A 15,083-nucleotide genomic window follows, 5' to 3' on the forward strand; every position below is an offset into this window, starting at 1 on the left:
ATTGTTGACAATGTGATGTTGTTAAATTCAACTCTCATCGTTGAATTTAGTTAGAACTTATTCCGTATCAAGATGTTGTTTATTAAATTATTAAACAAAGTATATACGACTCACATATAGTCTTTAAATATTTTTTTCGAGAAGTGTTTTAAGAAAACGCTCACCGTTGGTTTGATATTGGACACACCTCGTGCTTCAATCCCCCCACCCCCTATAAATAGATGATGCATAAACACTTCATAAACACAATAAATACTCCTTTCTCTTATTCGCATCTTCTTTAGCAATAATTCTCTATCTTCTCGTGCCTCTTGAAATTGTCATACTCATGGCTTTATCAAAAAAATTGTTCAAAATCTCACATTTTGCATTATGCTTATGGGTTTTGTTTGGGACAACTTCTGGTCAGCTATCCGCTAATTTCTATGCTAGAACTTGTCCTAATTTCCGCTCTGTTATAACAAGAGCAGTGAATTCTGCTGTCTCTAGTGAAGCTCGAATGGGAGCTTCATTGCTTCGCCTCCATTTCCACGATTGCTTTGTTAATGTAAGTATCTATAACCTTTTACCACCTCTACTGTCTTTGCAGTACCATGTGCTTTGCCATAGCTATAGCGAAGTAAAAAATATAGGGATATTGACGAAATTTAACGAGTACGAAATTGTAGGGGAGATAATTTATTTAAATTATGATTTTATGCTAAAAAAATTTAGCATCTTTAGGCTTGTTTGTTACGTAATCTTGTGTTTTGCATGCATGAGATGGGCCGCCAGCCGCCAACTTTTTCATCAACGATCGTTGATTTTATGCTAATTCCGTCATTAAAGTTACACCCAACGATCTGAAATCCATAGAGCAGTGTTGACTTGTTGACTTGATGTGCATGCACGAGTCAATGAACCTCAAATGTCAAAAGAATGTTATGCACTAAAGCCGTTTCTTCTGTAGCTTTAACTTTTTTTTTTTGTTTTACTTCCAATACACAGGGATGTGATGCATCAGTGTTACTTGACGACACTGCAAATTTCACCGGAGAAAAATCAGCAGGGCCGAATAGCAATTCACTCAGAGGATTCAATGTCATTGATACTATTAAAACCCAATTAGAGAGCCAGTGTCCCGGTGTTGTGTCTTGTGCTGATATACTTTCTGCAGCTGCACGAGATTCAGTTGTTGCAGTAAGTAAAAAAAAACTTTAGTATTGACGTGCAATATCTCCATCATATCCAGATACATAAAAATTAACAAACACAGATTACTAATTTGGCGTGTCTTCGAATAACATAGTTTACTGCATGCTGATTATTTTTGTTAATTTTCAGCTTCGTGGGCCAAGTTGGAACGTTGTATTTGGTAGAAGGGATTCGACAACGGCAAGCCAAAGTGCTGCGAATTCTAATCTTCCTTCACCGGGTTCAAGTCTGAGTGGACTCATTTCATCCTTTTCAAACCAAGGTTTTACTACTAATGAAATGGTAGCCCTCTCTGGTGAGTACTTAATTCTAATCTTCACCCTTAATTAAACGTGGGTCCTTTTGTTAATCCTTCGAGTTAAAGCCCCATTGTTTGGATCACTTAATATATTATCCACAAGTTTCATGAAATCATATGATAATTTTCACATTTAATTAATTAAAAGATAAAAAGTATAGGTGATGCATGGCTTTGAGGGGTATTACTGACATTTTACAGTATTCTAAATTTTTAATACCTTCCATGTTCGTTATTTTGTTTTATATAGGAGCTCATACAATTGGTCAAGCAAGGTGTACTGTATTCCGCAATCGTCTGTATAACGAAAACAACCTAAATTCATCATTTGCAACATCATTGAGGCCAAATTGTCCTTCAAGTGGTGGTGACAACAATCTGTCGCCACTAGATGCTTCAGCTACATCTTTTGATAATAGATACTATAATGATTTGATTAACCAGAGGGGACTATTGCATTCGGACCAAGAGTTATTCAATGGTGGTTCGACTGATGCACAAGTGCGGACCTACAGTTCTAATGCTGCTACTTTCTCGACAGACTTCGCAAATGCAATGGTGAAAATGGGAAACCTTAATCCTTTGACTGGCTCAAGTGGTCAGGTTAGAACCAATTGTAGGCGTACCAATTAAGCTCCTTTGTCCGGAAGCAAGAAAATGTCTTAATATTTTATAAAGTAACACAAATAAAATAAAATAAGTCTGAGAGAATAAGGTTTTTTTTTTTCTTTTTTTTTTCTTTTTGGTCTTCTCGTCGTTTTGAAATGCTTGGTATGAAACTCGGCTTCTATTATTTACGGGAGGTTGGTTTTTGTTTTTCATTTTCTTGTAACGGAGACGATTTGCAATAATATTTTATTTTTAATTTATATCTTTGTTCCCACTATTTATTCTGTAGCTAACAAGAACAAGAATAAAAACTAAATAAACATTAAAAAAAAAAAAAAAATCCTCCACCAAGTCATGCAAGTTATATTTCTTTTGGCAGCAATGCCTCCTGTAAATTGAACTTGCTTCTTACTCCCGGTCTTTCAATATTTCCTTTGAAAACATGAGAAATAAATGATTTTAATTGTAAAAATATCCATTGTCTGATCTTCCGACCTACAACACTTAACATGAACAAGATCTTTTTCACTTATGATTTCTCTCAAGACATCATATCGCATGCAGATATGTTTTGTCCTTCCACGATTAGTGACATCTTTTGTGACAAAAATTGTTGAACTATTGCCACAAAACAATATTATTCAGCCTCATTTGTAGAAAGCACCTCAATTCATTGTTTATTTGAGCTCCATGTAACAATTGAAAATTTTCCGTTATTGAATGTTACTAGGAGTTACGATCGACTCATAATGACAAAAACTTTCTATATTGAAGGATAATATATATGGAAAGTTGAGTCGAAAATAAAATAACCAAAAAAATTAAATGGTTAGTGTATTTGGAAAATACGCGACTTAATGATCCAAAAAATATAAACGTCGAGAAAATCTAATTCAGATTCGAAGAGTTATGATTTTATGACGAATAGAATCTAACCACGTTAATAACGCTATTGACGTAAAAAATAGCAAAAATAGAATGGTTGAGTTTCGGCTAACATTACAAAAAAGAAATTTGTAGAAAAGCATGAGATAAGAACTTGGGAATGAAAAATGGAAAAAATGGAAGTCGTATGAAGGAGACACGATTTTTATAAAATATAAAAATATGAGTTATAAATATTAAGTCATTTTATAATAAACTACATGCCTTAGGATAGTATAACTGTAGATATTATGCCTAGATGTTATAATGATCAAATCCCTAGGAAACCTTAGTACCTACGATTTATGCTAGACAAGATTTAGGATATGCACTGTATTTAATTTTTACGCTGTCCAAATATCCTGTTAAAATCAGCATAATTAGGGTATATATATATATATATATATATATATATATATATATATATATATATATATATATATATATATATAATACAAAAATCATTTGATGATATATACCCGGGAGAGGTATATTGTAACGCACGGATCCTGGTATGCATTCTAAATAAAAAATTATTCCTTTTTGCAACGGGACTCGACGAGTTTCAGGCCCAAACTCGTCGAGTAGGAATGGGAATTTGGACGCGGGACTTGAAGTCTACTCAACGAGTTAAGAGTCTCAACTCGACGAGTAGAGCTGCCAGAGTGAAACACTAATTTTCAGGGTTTGCACCCTATTTAAGCACCTTAACACTTCATTGTGGCTTCCCTCATCGCCTCCCTCACTCCAGCAAAACCCTAACTGTCACACCCCCAAACCAGAACGGTGGAAACGTCTGGGGCGGATAGAGTAACTTCATGTATAGTATCATTACAATTGAATATGAATGAATCATAGCAACACAACATCATACATTGATATAACAAGTTTACATTGTTACAAACGTCGCTTGCTAAAAAAGTTAAATACAAATATTGAAAAGTAGAAAACATTATGCAGCGCCACCTGTCCTCAAAATGTTTGGATACCTATTTACTGGTTTGTTGAGAATACAAGCGATTTTGAAAACTGTCAACAATTAAGTTGGTGAGTTCATAAGCATTTTGTATGAGAAGGATTTGTATCGGTTTCGTGTAAAATGATTTTTGTATACTTCAAGAAAATCCGATATTTTCTTAAAACGAGTTGAAAGCTTTATACCAAAAACTTAAAATGTATGTATTTCCTTTGTATCTTTTCCCTGTAAAATGAATATGTATGTTTCTAGAAAATCCAATATTTTCTTAAATATGAGATGTAGTCTTAAACCCTGAGACCAAAAATGTAAGTTATACTGTACTGAGAAATAGTATGTCGTTTTATCTTTATATAAAACTAATGAAGTGTAAGTTACTCCGTAAACCAAGTCATTTTGTTAATCCCTATGTGAGTTATTATAACCATGCTTAATATGACTGATATGTCTGAACGACGTTCTTCAGGAGTCGGAATCGGTAGACATTTGTCAACCTAGACTTTCCGGTCTAACTGTAACGAACAGTTGAGATGTGGGGTTGTCAATCCCGTATAGATCTATACACAACTATCTCGCTCTCCCTCAAGGAGACTCTGGTTATAATGTAGGACTTAAGGTCTACGCTAGGTAGGTACGGTGAAGGAATGTCTCATAAGAGCATCAACAGATTTACATGAACTATGACTCCTTTTTTTGTAAAATAATTATACCTTTGAAAATTAAATGGTTCTTCTGAAATGAAAGTGTGGTTTTGTGACTCCCAAACTATACCAGATATAGTTTATCTTGTATGTTTGTTCAGACTATTTATATAGTCTTTTATATAAATATAAAGATGTTATCTTGTCTAGTGTCAAAAATATGAAAGTAAAACTTGATATCTTTGGGTTGAACCCACTAAAATAGTAAATGACTAAAATGTAGTTATTTTTGCTAGAAAGGCTATCCTTTAGTAAATAGTTTCCAAAACCTTGTAGTTTTACAATAATATTTTCTTGATGATATTTGTAACATAATATAAGTTTTTTTTGGTTAACCTTGCATGTTAAAACCAATTTATCACAAATGTTGTATAAAAGTAGTGATAATTCTAATTCGAGCAAATAATGGTTTATAATTTAACTTCAAGAATAAAAAAAAGTATTTATGTAGTAAATAAATTGTAGCTTGTATCCCCCCCCCCCCCCTAAAACATGAAAAAAAGATTTAAAATGTGGGGGTATGAACTCACCTTGAGTGGTTTTGTTGGTTGATTTGAAGAGGTGTTGAGAAGTTTTCAAGCCTGAATACTTGAATGGAGTTGATGAACTTCCTTGAGAATAATGGTATCCTAATGGTTTTAACACATTTAAAGTGTGTAAATGGAATGAACTAAACATAAGAATGTAAAGGATGCTAAGAAGTCTCGAATTTACTTACCAAAACCTAGGAAAATGCTAGAAGAATTAAGCCCCTTTAAAGCTTGGAACCTGACTTCTTGAGAGCAAATGGAATTTACAGTAAGTGAAGTGGGATTGGTGATATGTAAGGGAGTGATTTTCATCCATAATAAAGGAAAGGAGATGATAAGATGTGTGCTTAGTTAACTGGAGGTTAAAGCATTGTTATTTAGTGGGTAATACGTGGGATACTGCTATTTCATTGGAAATGGGTGAGAAATCAAATCCTAAAGTCAAATTTTCTTGTCTTATTCTCATCCTTGACCGCAAACCCTTTAAAACACCCTAGTATGACCGAAATCACATATGATTTCGGTCCTATGCTTGAGTTTACTAATTGATTTCGGTCCTAGGCCTTTTCCCATGGTGATTTGGGCCTTAGTGGATCTTTAGGGTATGTTTTCGGCCCTAGTGGGGTTGCATGGAGTTGATTTCGGTTTTAATACTTCCTAGACATTGTGATTTCGGTCTTGAGTAATACATATCACAAGGATGATGGACTTAAAACTCGATAATTCAAGGTCCTTGCATAAATACATGTTGTTATGTTAAAACTATTTGAGTCTTGTTTGATTTGCATTGATCTTTCAAGGTTTATTTCCACATAAATTTCCAAGTGTATATTATCTTTAATCATACAAATGGTTCCCTCTTGGCTTTCAGTAACATTATTGCCTCAAGGTTACATAGATATACATTATGGATACACTTATACAAAACACCCCTTAGACTTGGTTTGGCCCAGAATTTTCTAGTTGTCACATCATCACATCCCCCCCCCCCATCCCCCGGTTAGAGGGAATTTCGTCCCGAAATTATTTTAGAGTAGGTACTCATGAACTGGGGAAGAGATGTGGGTACTTTTGTTTCATTTTATATTCGCGTTCCCAGGTGAACTCGGGCCCTCGTTTGGCGTTCCATCGGACCTTCACAATGGGGATGTGGCTTTGTTTCGTCCGTTTCACCTCCCTGTCCATTATTTCTACGGGTTTCTCGATGAAATGGAGATTTTCGTTTACTTCAATCTCCTCAAGAGGGATGACAAGAGTTTTGTCAGACATGCATTTCTTAAAATTGGACACGTGGAAAGTAGGTTGTATGTTGTTGAGTTCTTGTGGCAACCAAAGTCTATAGGCCACTGGGCCGATACTGGATAGGATCTCGAATGGTCCAATGTACCTCAGATTTAACTTTCCACGCTTCCCAAATCATATCATCCCTTTCCAGGGCGAGACCTTTAACATCACGCGGTCGCCGACTTGGAATTCCAAGGGTTTCCGACGTTTATCCACGTAGCTCTTTTTTCAGTCCCTCGATGCCTTTAGTTGTTCCCGAATTTGGATGATCTTCTCGGTGGTCTCTCTGATGATCTCGGGGCTGGTGAGGGTGCTGTCGGACACTCGTCTTTTTGCCAGTTGCGTGTCGCCAACCTCGGCCCAGCACATAGGGTATGTGCACTTGCGTCTGTAGAGGGCTTCAAATGGTGCAACTTTGATGCTAGTGTGATAGTTGTTATTGTAGGAGAACTCGACGAGTGGCAAGTGGGTATCCCATGCCTTGCCAAAGTCTATCACACAAGCTCTTAGCATGTCTTCTAGTGTATGTATGGTTCTTTCGCTCTGACCGTCTGTTTGAGGATGGTAACTTGTACTCATATCGAGCTTGGTTCCCAAGGACTTTTGCAGCGACTGCCAAAACCGCGAGGTAAATATACTATCTCTGTCGAAGATAATACATATTGGCACGCTATGTAATGGTACGATTTCCTTTATGTATGTCCTGGCCAGCTTCTCCATCTTGTTAGTTGATAGCTTATTTTATTTCCTTATTTTTATTAGTTTATTTTAGATTTTTAGCTCTTTTTATTAATATTGCATTGGATATTCTTTATTTTCTTTATCATGGATTGTGTCAGGTACTTTCTATTTTTCATGAGAAATTTTGTAGGGTGTTGGAGCTCATTGCGGTTGCGGTTTGAATGGAGTTGGGCTTTGTGGGATTTCGAGGCATTATTGGGCTTTGCGTATCCATTAAAGGAGATTTGGGCTTAAAAAGGCTAAACACTTGGATGAAGTGGGCTTGTGAAGATGGATCATGGATTGTTATTTTGGGCTTGGAGCATCCATATTTAAAGCTAATAGATGATTGGTTAATTTGAATCATGTGGGATATGGAGGGGACCAAGAGAATCTTTGGTAATGGGATGGTTAGTGGAGGAAAAATGAGCCAATAGCATTCCAGCAGCACTTACGCGGGTGGAATTTCCGTCGCGCGGGTACCCGCGCAACTGCCCAGTTTTGGGCATTTTGGTCATTTGGCTTTCCATTACCTTCGGGGATTGGATCTATCAGCTAGGACTTCGATTTGACACCATTGGATACCAGAAGAAGGCGATTTTGGAGCTTGAGACTCATTTTCTTTCCATCTTTTCAAGTTATTGGTAGTTTCTTTTTGCAATTAGACTTTTGTGATTGTTATTCTAGTGCCATGAGTGGCTAAACTCTCTATTTGGTTAACTTTGGCTAAAAACCCTTGAATGTTTGTGGGTTTTTGAAGGATTCATGTTTGATTATCAATTATCTCATGTTTATGATTCTAGTTCATATTTCCTATGCTTGTTTAATACTTTGATCATGAGCTTGGTACTTGAATGAGCAATTGTTGGTTTATTTCTTTGGTTTAGCATTGAATCATTGAATTTACTTAGAACAAGGGCTTTATGATGGTAGAAATCATCTCTAGCTTATGAATCATAGCTCCTTTATGGATGTGTAAGCATTGACATCCTCTAGGAATTGGGGATTCCTTCATTCTTAAGGGTAATCAACTTCTTGGGTTCAATTGCTTCAATTGGATCTTTGATTTTGATAAAGAAGGTGTGTTGTGGGCTTCCCCAACCTCCATACTACCTATGAGGAATCTTGGCATATCTTGCTTCATGATTGCTATAACCAATTTGGGATGAATGATAAGCTTCATGTTGAATCCTAATGATAAACACACAAATGTTCATTGTGTTGAATTGCCTTGGTTAACCAATTCTCTCCAATATTTGAGCATCTCATCATCTTGCTTAATTGCAAGCTTTTTAGTTATTCAAGTCTTTTAGTTTTCAAGCAATCACAACACCCCCCCCCCTTTTAGTTTAATTGTAGTTAGTTAGTTTATTTACACTAGTTCTATTGGATTGCATTTGTGATTGAATACAACCATTTCCCCGAGGATCGATACCCCTTTTTACCATTATATTAAACAAAGGGTGTAATTTGCTTGGTGGACTTGACATCCCACCAAGATTTGGCGCCGTTGTCAGTCTCCTTGATTGGCAGGAAGTGGGCGGATTTGGTTAACCTGTCAACGATCACCCAAATGGTGTCGTGTCCACCCGCTGTCTTGGGCAATTTGGTTATGAAATCCATGGTTATCCTCTCCCACTTCCACTCGGGTATGTCTGGTTGTTGTAGTAGACCCGAGGGCTTCTGGTACTCTACTTTGACTTTGGCGCAAGTCAGGTACTTGCCCACGTAGGTAGCGATTTCGGCTTTCATGTTCGGCCACCAATACAGTTTCTTGAGATCCAGGTACATCTTGTCCGAACCTGGATGGATGGAGTACCTTCTCTTGTGGGCTTCATTCAGGAAAACGTCTCTGTAACCACCAAACTTTGGTGTCCAGATTTGATCCATGAGGTAGTAGGCTCCGTCGTCTTTGACTATAAGGTTCTTATCCATCTCTCACAAGGCTTCGTTTATGATGTTCTCGGGTTTCAAGGCTTCCAGCTGAGCCTCTCTGATCTACGAAGACAGGTGGGAATGGATAGTCATGGTTAGTGTCTTCACTCAGTGACCCGAGTATTCCTTTCAGCTCAGTGCATCTGCTACTACGTTGGCTTTTCCCGGATGGTATCGAATCTCGCATTCGTAATCGTTTAGTAGTTTTACCCATTGCCATTGTCTCATGTTGAGATCCTTCTGGTTTAGAATGTGTTGGAGGCTCTTGTGATCTGTGAAAATGGTGTACTTTGTACCGTAAAGGTAGTGCCTCCAGATCATTAGGGAGAACACTACCGCTTCCAGTTCGAGGTCATGAGTGGTGTAGTGCACCTCATGTGTCTTTAGTTGTCTTGACGCGTAGGCTATGACCTTCACTCGCTACATGAGTACGCAGCCTAATCGTTGATTAGATGCGTCACAATAGACCACAAAGTCTTCTGTCCATTCTTGAAGAGACAAGACTGGTGCACTGCATAGAGCTTGTTTCAAGGTTTGGAATGCAGCCTCTTGTTTCCCCTCCCAGATGAAGGTTACACCCTTTTGAGTTAGATCGGTGAGCGGTTTGGCGATCTTGGAGAAATTATGTATGAACCTCCTGTTGTAACCAGCGAGGCCTAAGAATTGTCTGATCTCCGTCGGGGTTCTTGGGGTTTCCCAGCCTTCGATCGCCTTGTTTTTGGAAGGGTCCACATGTATCCCTTCCTTGCTGACAATGTGACCTAGGAATTCCACCTTTCGGATCCAGAATTCGTATTTGGAGAACTTTGCATACAACTTCTCCGCCCTTAATGTCTCCAGGACCTGCTTCAGGTGTCGCCTGTGATCTTCCTTACTCTGAGAATAGACGAGTATGTCGTCGATGAATACAATCACGAACTTGTCTAAGTAAGGTCGACACACACGGTTCATTAAGTCCATGAATTCCGCAGGCGCATTTGTTAGACCGAAGGGCATTACTACGAATTCATAGTGACCGAAGTGAGTTCGGAAGGCGGTCTTGGGGAGATCTCCCTCTCGGACCCGCAGATGGTGGTACCCGGATCTTAGATCTATCTTAGAGAAGTAACTCGATCCCTGTAGTTGGTCGAATAGGTTGTCGATTCGGGGAAGAGGGTATCAGTTTTTGACGGTGAGTTTGTTTAGCTCTCGGTAATCGATGCACATGCGGAACGATCTGTCCTTCTTCTTTACGAATAAGACCGGAGCTCCTCAAGGAGAGAAGCTCGGCCTTATGAACCCCTTGTCTAGTAATTCGCTCAGTTGACTGGAAAGTTCTTGCATCTCCGCAGGAGCTAGTTTGTATGGCGACTTGGCGATTGGTGTGGCTCCAGGTATCAAGTCAATTCTGAATTCGACTTGTCATTCAGGTGGCACTCCCGGAAGATCCTCAGGAAATACGTCGGGGAAGTTGCAGACTTCCGGGATGTCGTTGATATTCTTTTCTTCCTTATTCTTATCGACAATGTGAGCTAAGAAGGCATGGTTCTTCTTGTGTAGACACTTCTGGGCCTTGATACACGAGATAATCCGAAGGTTCGTGCTCAGTTCACCGTAGATGACCAAGGTTTCGGTACTTGGTAGATGAAGGAGAACGGCCTTCTCGTAACACATAATATCGGCACGGTGAGGACTTAGCCAGTCCATGCTGATAATAACATCAAAACTCCTTATGGTAATGGGCATTAAGTCGATTTGGAAGGAGTGGTTGTTCAAGGTTAGCGTGTATCCTATGTATACATCATTTGTTGTTTCAGTTTTTCCGTTGGCCATTTCCACGGTGAATGTTTCGTTTAGTGTTTGAGGGTTTTGTTTCAGGACATGTTTAAACGTATGATTCACAAAGCTTCTCTCCGCACCACTATCAAATATTATGCATGCATAAGTGTTAGTGAGGAGGAACGTACAGGTGACCACTGCAGGATCTTTCATCGCCTCTTCATGTCCTATTACTAGGACTTTTCCCGTTCCCCCAGTGTTTCTGTTGTTGGCCTTCGGACAGTTCCTCTTGTAATGCCCCGTCTCCCCACAACCATAACATGCTTGGCTCACCCCAACATTTGCGGATTGGGTGGCCTGTTGTGTGGATGTTCTGCAGTATCGGGCAGTGTGCCCCTTCCTGTTGCAGTTTGCACAATGCATTTCCCGGCAGGCGCCGTTGTGGTGAAAATTGCACTTATCACACTTTGGGAGGGTACTGGCATATGGCTTGGTAGGTGCTGGTGCAACTGGGGCGGTAGCGGCATGAACCGCCACGACCTGTTTTTTTCTTCGCGGGCTCCTGGGTTGGCTGACCCTTCTTCTTGTTTCCGAACTTCCTCTTATTATCACTTCCCTTTTTCAGTTCGGGGACGGGAGTCATTATGCCCTGTTGTACCCCATGATCGATGAGCTTTTGAGCGAGGCGTTTGGCGCTGTCGAAAGTTGTTGGGTTGGCAGCAATCACATTCGCCTGAATCTGGGGAGATAGCCCCCAGATGAAACATTCTACTTTCTTGCTCTCCGAAGTGATCATCCCAGGGCATAGGATTGCCAGGTCGCTGAATCTGGCGGTGTAGGCTTCGATGTCAGAGCCGTTCATTATGAGATCCCAAATCTCCTACTCTAGCTTCTGTACCTCGCCCCTTGAGTAGTACTCTTCGAGCATCAAGATTTTAAGATCGTCCCAGCTCATCGAGTTCGTCACTAGGAGTGTTAGAGATTTGATGTGGCTATTCCACCACGAAAGGGCCCTAACAGAAAGATTGCAGGTTGCAAATTTGACTTTGCTATCCTCTGGGCAGGCACAAATTTCAAATAATGACTCCGTCTTTTCGAACCACCACGTCAGAGCAATGACGTCACCGCTTCCGTTGAAGGGCTTGGGCATGCAGTTTGCAAAGTCTTTATAAGTGCATTCCCTTGGGTGCCCTTGGTTTTCACTTTGATCGGAACTATTTGTTCCATTTCCTCCTCCGTTGTTGCTACTGCTTATTTGGGCCACGGCAGCGGCTACAGCAGCGGTCACTACAGCTTGGAACACTATAATGTCCATTTGTTGGGGAGGTGGCGGTGGCGGTGGCACCGATGTATTGTTCTTGCGCCTGTTATTTCTTCGGGACAACATTTTCTGCCACAAGTGGAATGATGATAAGTTTTTGATATGTGTTATGGTTCGGACACTACTGTAATGGAACACCTTGTTTGTATCGAATCTAGTTGTTATTGAGAGTCGCTTGTACTTTATAATTGAAATTTGACTATATCAATTAAAAATGAAAAGAAAAGATATAGCAGATAACAACATCCAATAAAATAAAATACATATCTGTTTCATTGAAGATAAGGTACTAGTACAATGTTTTGGAAAAATTGACCTCTAAAAAGGTCTACACTACATCAAAGATAAAAAAAATTGCAGCATAACGACCCTCCGAATAGTGTACTCACTTAGACATAGGGTCAGTCCTACATACGGGAAAAAGGGGTAGCACCAACGCATACCCATAAATCTAGTCTATAACAAATTGTGAGTAGGATGAATCCTACTCACGACGGGTAGTCCTCTGCGGTTCCTGAGAAGAAGTAGAGGTGCCCTGTAGCTCAGCCAATCGACGCTCGATTCCGATCACTCTCTCCTCAAGAGTCGTATGCCTCTCCTGATATTTCATTACCTCCTCTCGAGCGGTGGTAAGTTCCTCAATGAGTTTGTCCATGGGATAGTAGTCTCTCTCCAAATCTCGAGTTCGCGCGTCTGTGACCTCTGCAGCGGCTCCCAACTCTGTTGGGGTGCAAAGTTATTCATGATTGACTTTGTAAATGTTTGACTTTTGTAAAACCCACTTGCATGTGGAGTATTAGCCTTTTGACACATGAGAGATAGAGAGTGAGAGAGAGGCATGTAAACACCTCTATATAAGGTGGGTTTGTCCACTTGTAGAGGTGTGCTTGAGAGGTGTAAAAGTGAGTGTGTAAGTGTGTGTTATTTATTTAGATGTAGATCTATGTCCCTTTTTGTAACACCATACATATTCAATACATCTCTTGAACACCCAAATCACCATGTTCATTGTGCAAACTTTAATTCCGCATGCCAAACCATGTTCTTTTGTCACTACAATTGGTATCAGAGCGGGTCTTCAAGATCAAGGTGATTTTTGAAGAACGATTCTCGGTTTGGCAACTTTTGTCACAATTTGAGCAATTTTGGTGAGTCTCTCTCTATGATCTCTCATAATAATTGATTCGTGCGTTACGTTTTTGAATCGTGATCGTTTGACTCATTGGATCAAATTTTTCTTGAAAAACCCCATTGTTGATCCAATATTTTTTTTAAGATCAAATCCAATCAAAAATAAAAATCAAAATTATCGATTACTGTTCATCCGATTAAATTGAAATACTCAAATTAGTTGCTACTTGAGTTCTTTTACATATAATCGAATCTGATTCATTTTCAAAGCCCAATATCAAATTAAAGTGGTCCGTTACTGTTCATTGATCCATATATGTAATCTCAAATGAATTTTCGTTACTATTCATGTATCCCTACTCAATCGGATCTTTTATCCATATACTCTTATTATTCCGTAATCAGTGAATGATGTCGAAAGTATCTCAAATCCAAATTCATTCATATGTCATATTATATTTGATTATCTTCAAAAACTCTAAGTTGTGGTTTCGATTTGCTATTTGATTTCTTTGCTTGTATCAATTTGCAAGATCGTTTGAAAGTCAAACGAATTTTCAAGAAGTCAAAATCGAAATCTGTTTTGGAGTCAGAATTGATTTGTTATTTGATTTTGATTTTGATATGGAAAGAAGATTTTGACTATGATTTGTGATGTTTAAGTGTTTGATTCAAGAGTGATTTGATAAATCAAAGAAAAAGTCAAAGCAAGATGTTGAAATCGTAAGCTAATGACGGTCAAAATTTAAAATTGGAAGTCGATTGGGAAGGTGTATGTTGGATTTCTGGGTTTCGAATCATATTGTTAGTTAATATTTGAATGATTGTCGAACAGATGGGATAGTCATCGATTCTTGTTGATTAATTTAGATATCATGGGTCGATTTGATGAACAGTGTTTAGATGTTGAATGGACTAAAAAAAACGAAGCGATGGCCAAGGTTGATTCGTTAGATAGTTTTTGTGATGTTGAATGATTTTTGGAAGTTAATTGAGAACGGAAGCTTTGTTTGGTATATGTTATTGACGTAAGAAGGTTTAATTTGGTCATAGTGATTGTCGATGGTTTGGAATCGATGGGTTGGGGAAGGCTATGAACTCAATCGTGGTTTCGATGATTTTGGATGTTGATATCGATTCGGTTTTGACGATTAGTAACGATCTGGGTTTGTAAGTCGATAGTCGATTTGAGTACAACAGAAATAGATGTCGATGGTTGATTATTTGGAAACGCGAAGCGACAAGAGATTCAATAGTTGATGTCGATGATCGGATTTTGGTTTGTGTTTCAAAGGCTATGAAATCGAAGGTTTGAACGATTGAAGATTGATTTTGGGTCCCTGTGATGAACAAAACTTAGATTTGGAATCGAAGACAATCGATGTGTTGGAATCGATATTCGAAGATTGAGTCGGTGTTTGAAGGATTGGGTTTGGGAAAAATGAACGCAAATTTGGGTTTGATGATCTGTAAAAGAAAATTTTGATTTGGGTTTGGTGAACTGGGTAACGAACGAACTGGAAAAATTCGATTCAGAGGTATTAAGAGGTTACTGTTCATTGGATAGGCTTCGAATGCTTCGAATTCGTGTGTTTGGGAAAATTTTCGTATGAGGGGGAGAGAAAATTTTGGGGAAGATGAACATGCGAAGAGGAGAGAGAAAATGGTTTAATTTCATACGAAGAGTGTTGGTTAATTTCAT

The 15,083-nt window shown here is 38.8% G+C and overlaps 1 protein-coding gene across 1 annotated transcript; it reads left to right on the top strand.

Moving 5' to 3' along the window:
• Nucleotides 1-268: 268 nt before the first annotated feature.
• On the top strand, nucleotides 269-2,361 carry LOC145115274 (cationic peroxidase 1-like). Its single transcript, XM_079051537.1, has 4 exons — nucleotides 269-547; nucleotides 988-1,179; nucleotides 1,324-1,489; nucleotides 1,743-2,361. Exons 1-4 carry the CDS (start codon nucleotides 329-331, stop codon nucleotides 2,123-2,125), a joined length of 960 nt encoding a protein of 319 aa, XP_078907663.1. The 5' UTR covers nucleotides 269-328; the 3' UTR covers nucleotides 2,126-2,361.
• The last annotated feature ends 12,722 nt before the right edge of the window (nucleotides 2,362-15,083 follow it).

This window comes from Lactuca virosa, chromosome 5, assembly GCF_052849685.1.
Source record: "Lactuca virosa cultivar CGN04683 chromosome 5, Lactuca_virosa_CGN04683_v6, whole genome shotgun sequence".
In the NCBI taxonomy this organism is placed as follows: Eukaryota; Viridiplantae; Streptophyta; class Magnoliopsida; order Asterales; family Asteraceae; genus Lactuca; species Lactuca virosa.

Bases quoted from the DNA above. Each gene is read 5' to 3' on its own strand.
- LOC145115274 (XM_079051537.1), top strand. From the start codon at position 329: ATGGCTTTATCAAAAAAATTGTTCAAAATCTCACATTTTGCATTATGC. The intron at 1,180-1,323 runs GTAAGTAAAAAA...GTTAATTTTCAG, and splicing joins CACGAGATTCAGTTGTTGCA to CTTCGTGGGCCAAGTTGGAA. The intron at 1,490-1,742 runs GTGAGTACTTAA...TGTTTTATATAG, and splicing joins TGAAATGGTAGCCCTCTCTG to GAGCTCATACAATTGGTCAA.